Genomic DNA, 16,011 nt, shown 5'->3' on the forward strand with positions numbered 1-16,011 from the left:
CAGAAAGAGGTAGAATAAGTATAAGAAACTCAGGAAAAGACTTACAGGTATCCATCACTAAACTCCAGAAGTCAGACTCTGGAACATACATATGTGGACTGGAGAGATCAATTATAGCTGATATACAAGTGCATCTTGATGTTAAAGATGGTAAGTCTTATAACTACTGTGCTTCAATGATTAACCGTACTTCATGTTTACCATGTCTCATTCTACACAATGTTGAAAGGATTCATTAGTGTGTCAAAATAATAATAGAAATGTTTAAACATAAATACATGACTTGATCATTATTCTTCATTCATTCAACATACTTTCAACTCCTGTTACAATTAATAACATCATACCTGTTACAACAGTTAAGAAGACCACTCACATTACAACAGTTATGATGACCACTACCACGTCTACATTTCAGCATCCTGATGTTTCTACAATGATCTCCATCGTATCAACAACAATGCATCATGAATCTTCTTCCTCCTCATCTTCAGGGGCTGGTATGCAGTGTGTTTCCTTAAATCCTTTGAGTGCTTTGCATTCAGGGCTGCTATGCATACATCAAGTGTGTGTGTGTGTGTGTGTGTGTGTGTGTGTGTGTGTGTGTGTGTGTGTGTGTGTGTGTGTGTGTGTGTGTGTGTGTGTGTGTGTGTGTGTGCGCGCGCGTGCGTGTTTATATATCTATATGGCGCTATAAAAGGCAGATGTTAAACAAAAAAAAATGTTCTTGGCCCCTAGGGAGTGCACATAGAAAGTTATATACAGATAGGTGCAGCTATAGGTAGAAACACAAATTGGTCTGCTATAGCGCCACCATGAGGCTGATTTGAAAATGTTCAAGTAGCATTTCTTCCTCGGCCTAGTGGGACTGTGCGTGCACAATTTTACGGAAATTGCATGCTGTGTTCATGTTTTGAGGCATTTTGTTCAAAACAGAGTAGCCTACTCCTGCAAATTTTGGAAGACAATATTAACCAATCAGAATGGAATATGAAAAAATTGAAAGACCAGTTTGGTTTAATGACTATAGAGATACTGTGTACCGATTTGCGTGATGTTTGGACAAAATCTGTAGGAGTACTGTCAAAAAATGAACAATGTGAGGCAGTGGTTCTGATCTGGCATCCAGGGAGTGTGTGTGCACAGTTTCGCTGCGATAAAGCCAACGGTGCCGGAGATTAGCTGCTCACAGACAGATGGACACACACACACACACACACACACACACACACACACACACACACACACACACACACACACACACACACACACACACACTCACGATGGACGGACGGACGGACGGACGGACGGACGGACGAAACATAGTCTCGGCCAAGCCTTTCGACCTGGTGGAGACAATTATATTAAACTGCTGAAGTTATTTCCAACAGCCCTAGTGTCCACTGGAGGTTGATAATGTAACTCAATTATGTACATTTCTAGGTTTGCTTGTTGGTTTAACTGTTGCACTAGCTGTGACAGTGGTGGCAGTGCTGATGTTCTACATAAAGAGGATCAGAAAACCACAAAGTGAGTCTCTCACACACACACACACACACACACACACACACACACACACACACACACACACACACACACACACAGTCAAAATATTCAAAAATAGTAGATCTACAAGTTCGCAATGCATAGCAACACGCTGTGTGTGTGTGTGTGTGTGTGTGTGTGTGTGTGTGTGTGTGTGTGTGTGTGTGTGTGTGTGTGTGTGTGTGTGTGTGTGTGTGTGAGAGAGAGAGAGAGAGAGAGAGAGAGATAAACATGTGTTGCATATCTTTTCAGTGGTCATCCTCAGTGCCAGGAAGCCCAATGAAGATGATGGAGAGGTGAGTATTATGACAGTTTTCTGATGATTATATATTGTTCTTTGTATAAATAAGAGAATGATGCCAGGACTCATGTTAGGTTCTTCAGGTACTTTTTCATTTTAGCTTTAGGACAGCAGTAGGACAGACAAACACGTTTTGAAAATGGTTGACATGGTATCAGTGTGACATCCTGATTAAATGAAGGTGAAATCAAACTCTGACTGGAACTAATCCAGTCTGTTTCTGGTGGATGTCTTCATTATACACTTGTGTTTTTATACTGCTATAAATGGACAAATAATATTCAGGAGGAAAGACCATACCTGAAGACAACGCCTGGAAACCAATTATGAGCAGCAAATACACACACAGAGTATAGTTTGTCAGTCAGTGTGGTTCATTGTGTCAAACTTCAGTATCTCAGTCTCTCATCAGTGACTGTCCTCTGTTCTCCAGGTGAGCCTCTGTGCTTACATCTCCACTCCACATTATGGGTGTGTGCAAACGCTCTTGACCAATGAACCTTTCTCCTTCTCCTTCCCTATATCTGTCAGACCACAGGTCCAGACTCTATCTATCAGAGCCTCCAACCAGCCACTATGGATCAGAATCAAGTCTATGGTGTCATAACACAAACACAACAAGGTGAAACTCTCTCTCTCTCTCTCTCTCTCTCTCTCTATCTCTCACACACACACACACACACACACACACACACGCACATAAGCACACACGCGCGCACGCACGCACGCACGCACGCACGCACGCACGCACGCACACACACACACACACACACACACACACACACACACACACACACACACACACACACACACACACAAAATCACGCAAGCATGCGCATGCAGAAATGTACCAGATTAGCCCAAAAGCTACAGGGATTCCCTGTTGAATCACACAGAAACAAAATGACACTTACTGTATTATCAGTTTGATGACCATGTGTTTCATATATTTTCCAGTGGTCATCCTCAGTGCCAGGAACCCCACTGGTGATGATAGAGAGGTGAGTATGAGTATTATCATTGGTCTTTGTTCTGGTGTAACTGGTGTGTTGCAGGGTTATAATAGTTACTAAAACAAATGACTAAAACTAAAATGAGAAAAATATATATTAACTCATTGACTGCCAGAGTTAAAACATTGTCTACCGTCCCCTTGCCAGCAAAAACGGCGATTTTACTGTACCTTTGAAATCATGGAATATTCTCCGTGACCTCCTTCCTCACGGAGATCGGCTCATTACACGCACAGGGTCCAGTAGAATCGGGAAAACAGATTGTCCGGACGCGATCCTCTATTTCAGAGCTATGGCCATTTGAATGTGGCTTGTTTTTTGAAAAACACTTTTATAAATCCTTTAACATGAAAGGTGCCTAGCTTTTTTGTTGTTGTGATCACGTGCTTTCTGGGTGTACTCTTCTTCGGTGGTGCTTGGATCACAAGCCTAAACTAAAACTAGTCAATTCCTAAATATAGAACGACTAATATGTACTTGTAAAACTAAAACTAAACTGAAATCAACCATCAAACTTAAAAACGTAATATAACTAAAACTAATACATATTTCAAAACTATAAGGCTGGTCAGTTGTTGTGTTGTTTTCACTAGTTGTGATGTAGTTCTGTCTGAATTGGTTTTTATGCTTGATGTTTCTTCTTCGTCAAATCTCACTCTCTGGGAACTGTTCCCTAGACACTGGCTTCTCACTGCTGACAGTTAGGATGGGTTAAATGCAGAGGACAACTTTTGGATGTTTGCAAATGTACTTGAGCAATGAAACTTTCTCTTCCCCTCCCCTATATCTGTCAGATCACAGGCCAGGACTCCATCTATGAGAGCCTCCAACCGGCCACTATGGATCAGAATCAAGTCTATGGAGTCATAACACCATCTACAGAACCACATCACCCATGAGAGTATATATGATTATTATAATCACTTATAATCACTACATTATTGATTGATTGATTGATGTGTTGGTTGTGTGATGCCCCTCCCCCTGCTCATAGTGATGCATCCTATTGGTTGTGCTCTCCTCCCCTCTCAGGAAGTGGCAGCAGAGTGGAGGTCATTAGTGGGAGGAGTTTCACCTGGGGTGGCTGGTTTAGCTGTTTGCTCCCACATGTGCTCCTGTTCTACGTTTGTTTTCATTATTGAACTTGAACTGGTTCTTATTCTCCATTCTATATTATATCACTGACATACACTGATTTTCAAGCATTTTCTTTAGTAATTATTTGTGACTAAACAAAGTTGAGTCTCCTCGCTGGGCTGGGTCTTTTTTTTCACTAGAAAAAAAAAAACCTGATTATCTTTTTGTCAAAAATGTTTTAAAGCCACTGTAGAAATCTGGTAATACCAGGCTAAAATTCCCTTAAATGTCAGAGCTTAAATCGGCATGTGAATGTGATATGAATGTATTATTATTGTGCAACTGAAATTGGAAAGATGACTGGGTCTGCCAGGACTTATATAATTTGCAGCCAATCTGGGTAATGTCTGTGGTTCATTACTTAGCGTTGTGAATCACGTTATTATTCCTGCAATTTCCGTGTCATGGACATCCCAAAGAAACAATTCACATTATCATGTTATAATGACTGTTTTTTCATAATAAAGTTATCTTTTTTTGTGGGTATTGTACAGGGGATCAGTTCCGGTAAATGTTGTCTTCGTTGGTGTAAAAAGTTAAGCTCCATAATCTATTTCACAACAGTATGCTATCTAATCCTAAGTATGGTGACCAGATCCCAAGAAATAAAATGTGGGAAAATGTCTTAATATCACTTACAAAATAAACATGTATATTCTGCCACTTAGCTTGAATCATCTATTTGCCATCTGGTTGATTTAGTAGCCACACACATGACTATGCAGGTTACAGCATAGGCCTTTAGCATGAAGAACTTAAGAAATTATATTTTATTTGAATGCAACTTTCCAGTGAAGACATGTAATATATTTAAATCAAATACATTTTATTAAATCAGTCATCATGCCAAAAATGGCAAATGTAGTTTATGCTGAATTATGGATATTCCATGACCCCTAGGGGGTCCTCAGTCACTGCAAAGGGGCCGCCAAATTAATCGTTTTTATAGGATAGTTGTTTTATTTTTTCAACATTTTAAATATGTCTGAAAATAGACATAACATGAATATAACATATCTCTGCTGTCCAGCCAGAAACTGCTAACTCCAAAACGCTCATTGGTCAGGAAACGAAAAAACAAAATATACGTTTTTCAGGAAATTAAGAAAACCTTATATTTTTAAAACAAAGCAATTACTGCCTCATCAAAGTTGGTATAGTGACTTTATATATTGTCAGATACTTGCATGTGTCATTATATTATCAACACTTTAACCAAATCGCGGGTAAATCAACACTTTACCCAGCGCAAGTGGAGTTAGTAGTTTCAGACGAGCAGAAATCAAGCTGAAGTGGAGTTAGGTGTCCAAACAACAATAGCTCCACTCGCTGCTGAGGGAGAGGTTTCAAAAGGGTACAAATTCTCAAAAGCTAACAATGGATCTCCAAGCTCACAATGCATCACAACAACGTGTGAATTAATGGCCTGATGCTTCATGCCACTTATTATATAGGCCTACAATAATAAACAGGACTTTAACTTCTGCAAAGGTAGTAGGAGGTAGTAGGAGGTAGTAGAACTAGCGCGACAGAAATGCTATGAACGCCTGTCTTCTTGTCACATTGCTCTCCTCATTAACACTTCATAGATTTTAGAAATATAATTACTTGTTTTCATAACATTAGCATCAGTGCTAAGTTTGATAAACAGGTACACTGCATAGGCCTACAGTAGTTTTAACAGACTATGGGGAGCTTGTTTACGTGTTCCTCCTCCTCGTTCACTGCGCACCGCGCTCTACTCATGCTGTTAAAAAGCAGCGCTGTGGAGGAGAGGGGGGAGTTGTTTGTTTTTGACGGACAGTTTGAGGATCCAATGGAGTTGGGAGTTTTCGTCTGATGCGTTTTTTAATACTTTTTATTGGTTCAAATGTTCTGATTTTTTACACAGACCTAAAGGGTGTTCAATAGCATTGATTTATGAAAAAAAAAAAAAAAGATGAAAATGGAGTTAGCTGGTTCGTCCTGGACACCGACGATATGTTATATTCATATTATATTATTTACACAACATTGATCATGGTGCTGTCAAACAAACCTTATGAATATTAATAATCCAAAAATGATTCTGTTGTTGAACACAACCACTGCTCGCTGTATTGATGAGATGGCACCCTGGGCCCTGCATGGGCAAGAGGTGTTGCATTGCTATTGATGGTGCAAGAGTCATAACTTGTTAAAAAGCCTGTCAACGGAACCTAGCATGTTAACTGAGCTTTCTGGGTGTAACGTTCAGGATGTCCTGAATTCTAAACCAGACTTCGTACCCACAGGATGTCTCAGAAATGCATCTGTTTCCTTCTGCACACACAGCAGTCCATTGCCTTCTAGAAGACAATGGGGTGCTGGCTACCAGCCTATTTAGTAGGACTTTAATGTTTTCTGAAGTTCAACAGTGAATACGTTTAAAATATCGGTCGCAGCACAATTTACGGTACACTAATTTGACATAATAAGCCGTTATTACAAATAATGTGTTTCTTATTAGCAATAATGTTTTTTTTATTAGAAAGAAACAAACGTTGTTATACCCTTATTTTCCACTATTATCCCTTAATTATGTTCTAATTAGAAATGAAGCGTAACAAAAGGCGTTATTAGAAATGGTGTTCTCTGCTATTAGACAGAAACAAACGGTCTGTATTCAAATCCAGTAAGCCGGTTAAGAAGACAGTGCATATGTGGTCTACAGACGTCACTGAGGAGCTGAAAGGATGCTTCCTGTGTACTGACTGGGACACTTTCTTTGAGGATGCAGACATTGACACGGCTACGGAGGCTATTACAGCCTATATTTCCTTTTGTGTTGATTTAATTGTGCCACAGAAAACTATAACGAAATATCCGAATAATAAACCGTATCTAACGAAGGAGATCAAAGAGTGTATTCGGAGGAAAAATGTGGCCTTCAGATCGGGGAACACAGCAGCCCTGAAAGCTGCACAAAAGGAGCTGAGCACTGAAATGAGCGTGGCAAGGAGGAAATTCAGAGAGCGCGCAGAACAAGACTTGGCCAATTTAAACACAAAAAGACTCTGGGACTCCATTAGGGAGATGACCAATATGAAATCAGAAAGGAAGCCCGTATTTGCTCTAGATGAGGGGGCTAGAGCTAATGTGCTCAATGATTTCTTTATGAGGTTCGAATGTGATGCTTCCCAGGGTTGTCATGATGTTATAAATGGACTGAACTGTGATGCTATTAATGACAGGATGGTGATAGATCAGGATACAGTGTGTAGAGTGTTCAAGAACATACAGACTAATAAAGCAACGGGACCAGACGGAATGCATGCTTCCCTTTTAAAAACCTGTGCTGAGGAATTAGCCCCAGCGTGGCACAAGCTTTTCCAACTCTCCTTAGACTCACACAAAGTGCCTGAACTTTGGAAGAAGTCAGTGATTGTCCCTATCCCTAAAAAAGCAAGCCCAACTGAGAATAATGACTATAGACCTGTGGCTATAACTTCAAATGTAGTAAAAACACTGGAGAGGATTCTTACTGAGGAACTCCGCAAGGAGGTAGGACCTCGTCTAGACCAGTACCAATTTGCTTACGCTAAGAACCGCAGTACATGCGATGCAATCTCTACATTAGCTCATTTCACTCTGAAACACTTGGAGAACAAGCTAGCATATGCCAGACTACTTTTTATTGATTTTAGTTCAGCCTTTAATACAATACATCCAGATATTCTGTTACGTAAGCTAGCTCAGTTGGATGTGAACCCTTCTATAATAAAGTGGTACTTCTCTTTCCTCTCGGAGAGACCGCAGAGGGTGAGATTTAACTCAGTGCTCTCAGAGGAGACACTATGCAGTACAGGGGTGCCCCAAGGAACAGTTACAGTGGTTGTACCTTCAGAATGTCAGGGGTGGCACCCCTCTGGCGCCTCTCTGGTACCACCTACTTTTGCGGTACCGCTTTTTTCTCTGTGGTGCCACTAGATGGCGGTAGAGAGCAACTAATGCCCAGACACAGGCATGTTGTGTCTATTTGAGACAGGGCTGCTTCCAGTCAACAGAGGCTGCAATTGAAGCTGAACTTGTTGAGAAGTGAAACAAATAATTGTATGGGTTATATTATCAAGAAGTATTTTGGTAAATTGCACTCAGTGGGCTTTGAAAGTAGCAATTATTTCTTTAAACACAACTGTGTTTCATGGTGGAAGAAGTGCACAGACATTTTACTTAAGTAAAAGTAGCAATACCACAATATAAAAATACTCTATTTTATATTTACTTATTTTTAAATATACTTACCAAAAGCTAATGTTCTACAATGTTTGAAAGTAGCCGATCTAGCTTGTAGATCGGCTATTTTCAAATGGCTGTGGTATAACATAGGGCTAAAGTGGTTAATATGTATGTTTTATTATATAACAATTTGTATCTGCAAAGTAACTAAAGTTTTCAAATAATTGTAGTAGTGGAGTAAAAGTACACTATTTGCCTTTGCAGGTGTAGTTACACTTCCAGCTGTAACAGTGCAATGTTACTTGAGTAAAAGTACAACGGTATTGGCATCAAAATATACTTAAAGTACCAAAAGTACTAAAATGTTTTAAAGTAGCCGATCTACCTTGTAGAACGGCTATTTTCAAATGGCTGTGGTATAAAATAGGGCTAAAGTGGTTAATATGTATGTTTTATAATATAACAATTTATATCTGCAAAGTAACTAAAGCTTTCAAATAATTGTAGTGGAGTGAAAGTACAATATTTGCCTCTGCAGTTGTAGTGGAGTAGAAGTAAAAGTACAGTAATACTCCAGTAAAGTAAAACAAACACCTCAACATTATGCACATGTAAGTTCTAGGCACCCTAACCTAGAATCAAACCCTGCTCTGTAACTTGTAAGACCACTATCTACTCCACTACACTACTGGTACAGTGATAAGTCTGTGGGGTCAGGACGTGTCTCGTTCTCTATGTTCTGTGCACTACTCCTTGGAAAGTCAGATAAAAAGCTGGCAGCTCCCAAAGCTGCTACTTTCTGAGAGTAATAATAATAATAATAATAATGGATTTTATTTATAACGCACTTTACATTTTGTTACCAAACCAGAGTAACTTTACTAGTGGATACATACATTTTTAGGCTACCCTCTCAGAGATAAATCAACAGAGATTTTATCCTCACACACGCACACATTTGTATTTTTGTTTGACTACATGTTTTCAATTGCACTTTGTTTTCATTACATTTTTAGAGTTTTTCTCTCTGTCTTCAGTACTATGGGCATCGACTGCATTTTTAAGGTCAACCCCAAATGCATCAAATTCTCTCTGATGGGATGTTTGTAAGTCTGATGAATCTTTCTGATGCTTCTCTGTCAACGTCAGTTGAGTCCCGTTCCTTCATTAGAGCTTTCATAACTTTTGATGAATGATTAAGCAAAGCTGATTCAGAATGATTAAGCAAAAAATCTGAATCAGTTTTAATTTCTGTCTCCACACAGCCGATGACAACAGCAGTTGTAGCAATGCAACGTGTTGTGAGCTTGTAGATCTGCCATTTTCACTATTCTGAGCTTGTTGAATATTGCCCCTGACTACCCTTACAATAATACAACCAAAATGAACACTGAAACTAATTTAAAAACTCAACTAAAACTAAGCCTTTTCACAAGCTAAAAACGAAACTAGCAAATCCACTTAAAATCAAATGAAAACAAACTGCAATTGAAAAAGTGTGCTTGTGTGTGTGTGTGTGTGTGTGGGGGGAGGGCAAACTCCTGGGCTCTAAGTCCATTGTGATGACAATGAATGAACTAGAGACAAACAAAAGACCCTGGCCAAGGTGCTAAACCAGTTAATTTGCATGTCGTTGACAGACAGACTGATAGCAAAGATTTTCTGTGGATCCCAGCAATTCTTCACATGAAAACTCTCATTCTCTCTCTGTTTTTCCAACCATGAAAAGTTTTTTGATTGATTGAATACTTTATTTAGAAGTTTGCAGACAAAGAGCACATGAAAGTACAGTTCAAATCCAAGGTCGACTAAATAGGAAGCTGGCTGCTAAATAGGAATAAGAAAGCCATATGGCTTGTTTAAATTGGGGTCCTTAGTTAGTTAGTACAATATACTCTCCTGTGTTCATTTAACTCTGTTTCACATTCTAAAACAATATAATTGTGCCGGACAGTAGTTTATATTATGCTTTTAGTTGACTACTATAGTTACTAGTTACTGCTCTCAGACAGTAGCAGCTTTGGGAGCTGCATGCTTTCCAAGGAGTAGTGCACAGAACATAGAGAACGAGGCACGTCCTGACCCCACAGACTTATCACTGTACCAGTAGTGTAGTGGAGTAGAGGATGGCCTTACAATTTGCAGAGCAGGGTTTGATTCCAGGTTGGGGCGCCTAGAAATTATTGAATAATGTTGAGGTGTTTTTTACTTCACTGGAGTATTACTGTACTTTTACTTCTACTCCACTACATCTGCAGAGGCAAATATTGTACTTTTACTCCACTACAATTATTTGAAAACTTTAGTTACTAGTTAGGCTACTTAGGATAAGTAACATTTTGAACACAGGCCTTTTAGTTGTAATAGAGTATTTTATTTGGGTGCCATAGAACCTTGGGGAAAATGATGAAGTGTTTTCTTTTTACTGTACTGGAGTATTAGTGTACTTTCACTTCTACTCCACAACGCCTGCAAAGGCAAATAGTGTACTTTTACTCCACTACTACAATTATTTGAAAACTTTAGTTACTCTGCAGATATAAATTGTTATATAATAAAACATACATATTAACCACTTTAGCCCTATGTTATACCACAGCCATTTGAACATAGCCGATCTACAAGCTAGATCGGCTACTTTCAAACATTGTAGAACATTAGCTTTTGGTAAGTATATTTAAAAATAAGTAAATATAAAATAGAGTATTTTTATATTGTGGTATTGCTACTTTTACTTAAGTAAAATGTCTGTGCACTTCTTCCACCATGAAACACAGTTGTGTTTAAAGAAATAATTGCTACTTTCAATTCATCCTAAGGACTCATTCCCTTATTTTCTATGTTTACAAAAAATAAAAATAACATTAACTTTAAATGCATTCACCCTTCCCCTGTTGCTAATACTGTACTGTAGAGTTAATGGACTCACATGTGCCACATGGTGGCCGTTCAGCCACACTACACCTTAAAAAAAGGTGTCAAATGCGGCACCACCAAGTAGTGGTGGTACCACAGTGGCACCACAGAGGCACTCGGATGGTATTACTGCCATTCTCAAGTGCTAACCACTGTAGTTCCTCCCTTCTGTTTACATTGTACACTGATGACTGTGTCAGCTCAAATCCGAATCAGTTTGTTCTAAAGTTCTCAGACGACACTGTGATTCTTAGTCTGCTCAAAAGCAACAGTGACATCGTCAGTCACACATCAGGTGTTGACAATTTCACAGAGTGGTGCGATCAACACCATCTGAAAATAAATGTAAGCAAAACACAGGAGATCATAGTGGACCCCAGGTCCTTAGGGGACCACAGTATGATCGCCATTCACAACCATAACATAGAACAAGTCTCCTCATACAAGTACCTAGGAGTACAGATTGACAAGGATCTGAGCTGGCATACACATGTTACAACTGTGTGTTCAAAGATACACCAGCGTCTACACTTCCTTCGAAGGCTTAGGCTCTTCGGAGTCAGTCGAAATATTATGTTGACTTTTTACAGGGCCAGTATTGAGTCCATCTTAAGATACGGAATATCCAGTTGGTTCGGAAACCTGACGGTTGTGTACAAATCACAAATTACAAGACTAGTGAATATGGCGGGGAAGATTATGGGGATGTCTACCCCCCCGATCAGGCCCCAGGTCATCTTTGAGCAAGCAGTAATAAGGCAGGCCCAGAATACTATGTCTGATCCCTTGCATGTACTGAACCCAGAGTATGATCTACTACCATCGGGTAGAAGGTATAGGACGCCAAGGTGGGAATATAATCGATATAAGTATTCTTTCATTCCTATGTCAATCCAATTATTGAATCTAAGACTACAAAGAAGACTTTGAAATGTCTAGACGCACCTTGTTAAGGGAATATGTGCATTATATCTTGTCTATGTGTTTACTGTTGTATTGTTGTTTTTTGTATTCTTTTCTTTGATATGTTGAATGTTATATGTATGCAGTGGGGCTCTAACTCCAAGACAAATTTCTCTCTCGAGAGACAAAATAAAATGAACCTTGAACCTTGAACCTTGAAACAAACACAGTTATACGCTAATTATGGAACATAATTCCTAGAGGCTAACAAAGCCTAATAAGACCTATCAAAGCCTAATAAGATGTTATTTCCACTTACTTGACCGTCACATTACAACCCCGCAACTACTAACTAGACAATGTGATGTAAGGCTACTATTAGTCTACTGTAAGGGTTTCGTTAGAACAAATGTGTTCTTTATTAGGCCTTTATTTAATGTTATTTCCACTTTCCAAGTTACTTTACATCTAATTACAACAGAATTGTACCGTAAATTGTACATCAGCCATTCTGGGCTAACTTCATGACCCATTATTTAATTTGCCTCTGTCCTCAGCCGGTTCCATAATATTTTGCATTAGAAGATGCAATTCAACATTTGACCAGTAGGGAAAGCAGCAATGTTATGTCTATGGGCGCAACTCTTGCGCAATGTCTTCAAAACATGTAACCGGATGAGGACAGAGGCAAATTAAATACTTTTTTCAACTCGTTGGATAGCTTTTATTGTGCGCTAAAACTTAAAACATCTGAGAGCATGGCAAAAAACCTTTACTTTTTGGATACGATGTGCAGAAAGGGGTAAGAAACATGTATAGTGGAAAATGTGCGACATGTCCTGCGAAAACGGCACAGAGAAGCGAGGAACCTCATCTCTAACTTGTTGACTGATTGGACTTTTCCAAGCATATGATTGGTTGGGGGGCGGGACGAGCTGGGATGTGTGTGTGCGCTTAGCCAATTTTAGAGGAAGTGGTTTTGGTGTGTCTGAAGGATCCTATATGTGTATCAACGGGAGCATTACGTGACAATCGTACCACTTAGTGCATAAGTGATGAATGAGTTTACTCATCTCTATTGATAGTGTTTAATATTTATCCTGTTTGGAGTCAAGACGAGTCCTGGTTTTAACGTTACTGTAGTAAGCAGGCGTCTGGAGTTACACTGGTGTTAGCCTCATGCTAGCTGAGCTAATGTCCAGTGTGAGAAGCAACACCGGGATCGTTTTGGAATATAAAGACTTTCGGATACTTGTTTAATATATTCTATTCAACGTTTGTGAGAGAAATGTTTTATTGTTAATTGTCAAGTTTTGTTTTAGTGTCCTTATTTCTTTTTTTCCTAAATAGCAGGGCGGAATTTTGCCGTTTTCAATACACGATAGTGCACTTGGTGATACAAGCGTGAAATTTGGCACAGATGTCCTTCATATGACTCTAATTGATAATCAACCTCTGGCCACGCAAAAATCCTAATATTTCAAGATGGCCACCACCAGTTTTCAAAATGGCTGCAACTGGGCCAACACTTTGGACTATATCACTTTGCTGGGGCTGTAAATCTTTGATTTCCCTCTTATTTTAATATAGGAGAATATGTTCTGAAGGTATTTCTACCAAGTAAGATAAAAAATAATAATATTAGGTTCCAATATGGCGGCATATTTTCCAATATGGCTGCCGATAAATTGCATAAATGTACATTCACATGAGCTTGAAGCACATGTATTTGTATTAATTACCATACACAGAATCAATTTATAGCTCATTTTAAAGTGATTTGGTAGCTTTTTAATGACCTAGGGCAACTAAATACAAAAACCTAGATATATATATGGATATTTTCTCAAACAGGTGCTGACCTTTTTCTCTTTCCGTGGAAGGACAAAACTGTATGGCATCTGCTGAACGCATGAAAGAAGCAAAGACCTGATGACTTTGATCCAATAGCTGATGCATTTTCATGAAGGGGGATCCATCTGAGGTCCTTCGACAGCTTTTTCAAGTCTTTGTGTCTGGGTTGCTCAGTCGGTAGAGCTTTCACCTTCGGATCACATGGTCATGGGTTCGATCAGGATCAGTGTATGAGTAGGTACGGTGAGTGTGGCGCTCCACCTCAGCAATACCAGGGGGTCTATAAGACCCCTGCGTTCTCAGCTGATACTGACAATAAGTGTCAGACTTATTTAATTTGAACAAGTGCAACTGCTATGACAACAACGTCAGTATCTGAGCTGCGAATCATGATGTGTCAGATGCTATCCTCTGCAGCTCTGCCTCAGATACTGACATTGTTGACATAACAGTTTCACTTGTTCAAAGACTTGGCTTGAATTAGCTGTGGATTGCCTTTGGAAGGAGGGAAGGATCTCAGATGGATCCCGTTCATGAAATTGCATCAGCTATTGAATCAAAGTCATCAGGTCTTTGCTTCTTTCATGCATTCAGGGGATGCCACACAGTTTCGTCCTTCCATGGAAAGGGAAAAAGGTCAGCATGGCAGACAACTTCTCCAAATTAGGTTCAACACCTGTTGCAATAAATGATAAACATATGCAAGTCATTGAGGAGTTCATAGTACTCATGTACGATAGAACTTCATAGAAGTAGTTCCTACAAGGAAGTGAATGCAAGTGAAGTGCATTGCAAGCAGGACATACATGGGGCCAGTGACTCTTGTGCAGTCCTGTTTGCCAAATTATGCCAGAAGCTGACACGATGTGGATGTAAAAAAGCATGTTCTGGACACTGCAAATGCTTTAAGTTTGGACTTATCTGCACACCCCTCTGTGGTTGCAGTTGCTAGTACACTGGCCTGTCACTTGCCCAGCCACCATTGTAAATGAAAATGTGTTTATAATGACTTGATAACAAAACAAAAAGTAAGCACTAAGCTTTACCAAGCTACTAAATCACTTTCAAATGTTCCATAAATGGATTCTGTGTATGATAATTAATACAAATACATGTACTACAAGCTCATGTGGATAAACCATAAGCAGATGCACATTTCTGCAATTTATCGGCAGCCATATTGGAACCTAATGTTATTTTTTATCTTACTTGGTAGGAATACCTCCAGAAAATATTCTCTTATATTAAAATAAGCCCCAGCAAAGCGATATAGTCCAACGCATTGGCCCAGTTGCAGCCATTTTGAAAACTGGTGGTGGCCATCTTGAAATCTTAGGAATTCCGCGTGGCCAGAGGTTGATTATCAATTAGGGTCTTATGAAGGTCATCTGTGCCAAATTTCGCCCTTGTATCACCAAGTGCACTATGGTATCAAAATTCCGCCCTGCTAAAAGTGCTTGGAGTGGCAAAGCTTAAAAGAAATATGTCCATAATACTGGATTTCATTGTCAAAATGGCATATTTTGCAGTGAGTGAAAATAAAATATTAAGCTGCAGCAATTGTTTCAATTTATTAAGCTTTCCGAGTTGATGTTATGATCTATACAGCAACCAGCCACTATGTGTTTAGGCTATTTTGTCTTCACCTGATATATAACAGCATTCTCCTTTCATGACGTTAGCATGGACTGGCTGGTGTACAATTTACGGTACAGTTCTGTAGTAATGAGAGGTAATGTTGGTAATTTGGAGTGAAGTGTGGAGGCCAAAATCGTCCCCCCAAAAACCTGTTAGGAGTACGTTTCAGGCAATTTAGAGTTGATTGGTAGTACTTTGTAGTGACTTTTTTGGGTCCCTAACATTCATCGAGCTCTGGACTTAGTAAATGTATTTTTTCACCATTGGGTCACTACCGAAACGAAAGTTGGTCTCTACCGAAACGAAAGTTAAATCCGAAAAAATCACAAAGTGTGGAGGCCAAAATCGTCCCCCCAAAAACCTGTTAGGAGTACGTTTCAGAGAATTTAGAGTTGATTGGTAGTACTTTGTAGTGACTTTTTTTGGTCCCTAACATTCATCGAGCTCTGGACTTAGTACATTTTCTTTTTACCGAAACGATTTTCTTTTTACCGAAACGAAAGTTTC

The 16,011-nt window shown here is 39.3% G+C and overlaps 1 protein-coding gene across 2 annotated transcripts; it reads left to right on the forward strand.

The window, feature by feature from the left end:
* The first annotated feature begins 397 nt into the window (after positions 1–397).
* On the forward strand, positions 398–3,948 carry LOC311041366 (uncharacterized protein). 2 transcript variants are annotated; one of them, XM_084086278.1, is made up of 7 exons: positions 398–500; positions 1,444–1,530; positions 1,798–1,841; positions 2,378–2,468; positions 2,804–2,847; positions 3,654–3,760; positions 3,892–3,948. In XM_084086278.1, exons 1-6 carry the CDS (start codon positions 437–439, stop codon positions 3,756–3,758), a joined length of 435 nt encoding a protein of 144 aa, XP_083942404.1. In that variant the 5' UTR covers positions 398–436; the 3' UTR covers positions 3,759–3,760; positions 3,892–3,948. The 2 variants fall into 2 exon arrangements, with proteins under 2 accessions (XP_083942404.1, XP_083942405.1); XM_084086279.1 differs by having other exon boundaries at positions 2,378–2,444.
* Positions 3,949–16,011: the final 12,063 nt, after the last annotated feature.

This window comes from Gymnoscopelus microlampas, assembly GCF_963454915.1.
Source record: "Gymnoscopelus microlampas genome assembly, contig: SCAFFOLD_164, whole genome shotgun sequence".
NCBI lineage: Eukaryota > Metazoa > Chordata > Actinopteri > Myctophiformes > Myctophidae > Gymnoscopelus > Gymnoscopelus microlampas.

Bases quoted from the DNA above. Each gene is read 5' to 3' on its own strand.
- LOC311041366 (XM_084086278.1), top strand. From the start codon at position 437: ATGATCTCCATCGTATCAACAACAATGCATCATGAATCTTCTTCCTCC. The intron at 1,531-1,797 runs GTGAGTCTCTCA...ATATCTTTTCAG, and splicing joins GAGGATCAGAAAACCACAAA to TGGTCATCCTCAGTGCCAGG. The intron at 2,469-2,803 runs GTGAAACTCTCT...TATATTTTCCAG, and splicing joins CATAACACAAACACAACAAG to TGGTCATCCTCAGTGCCAGG.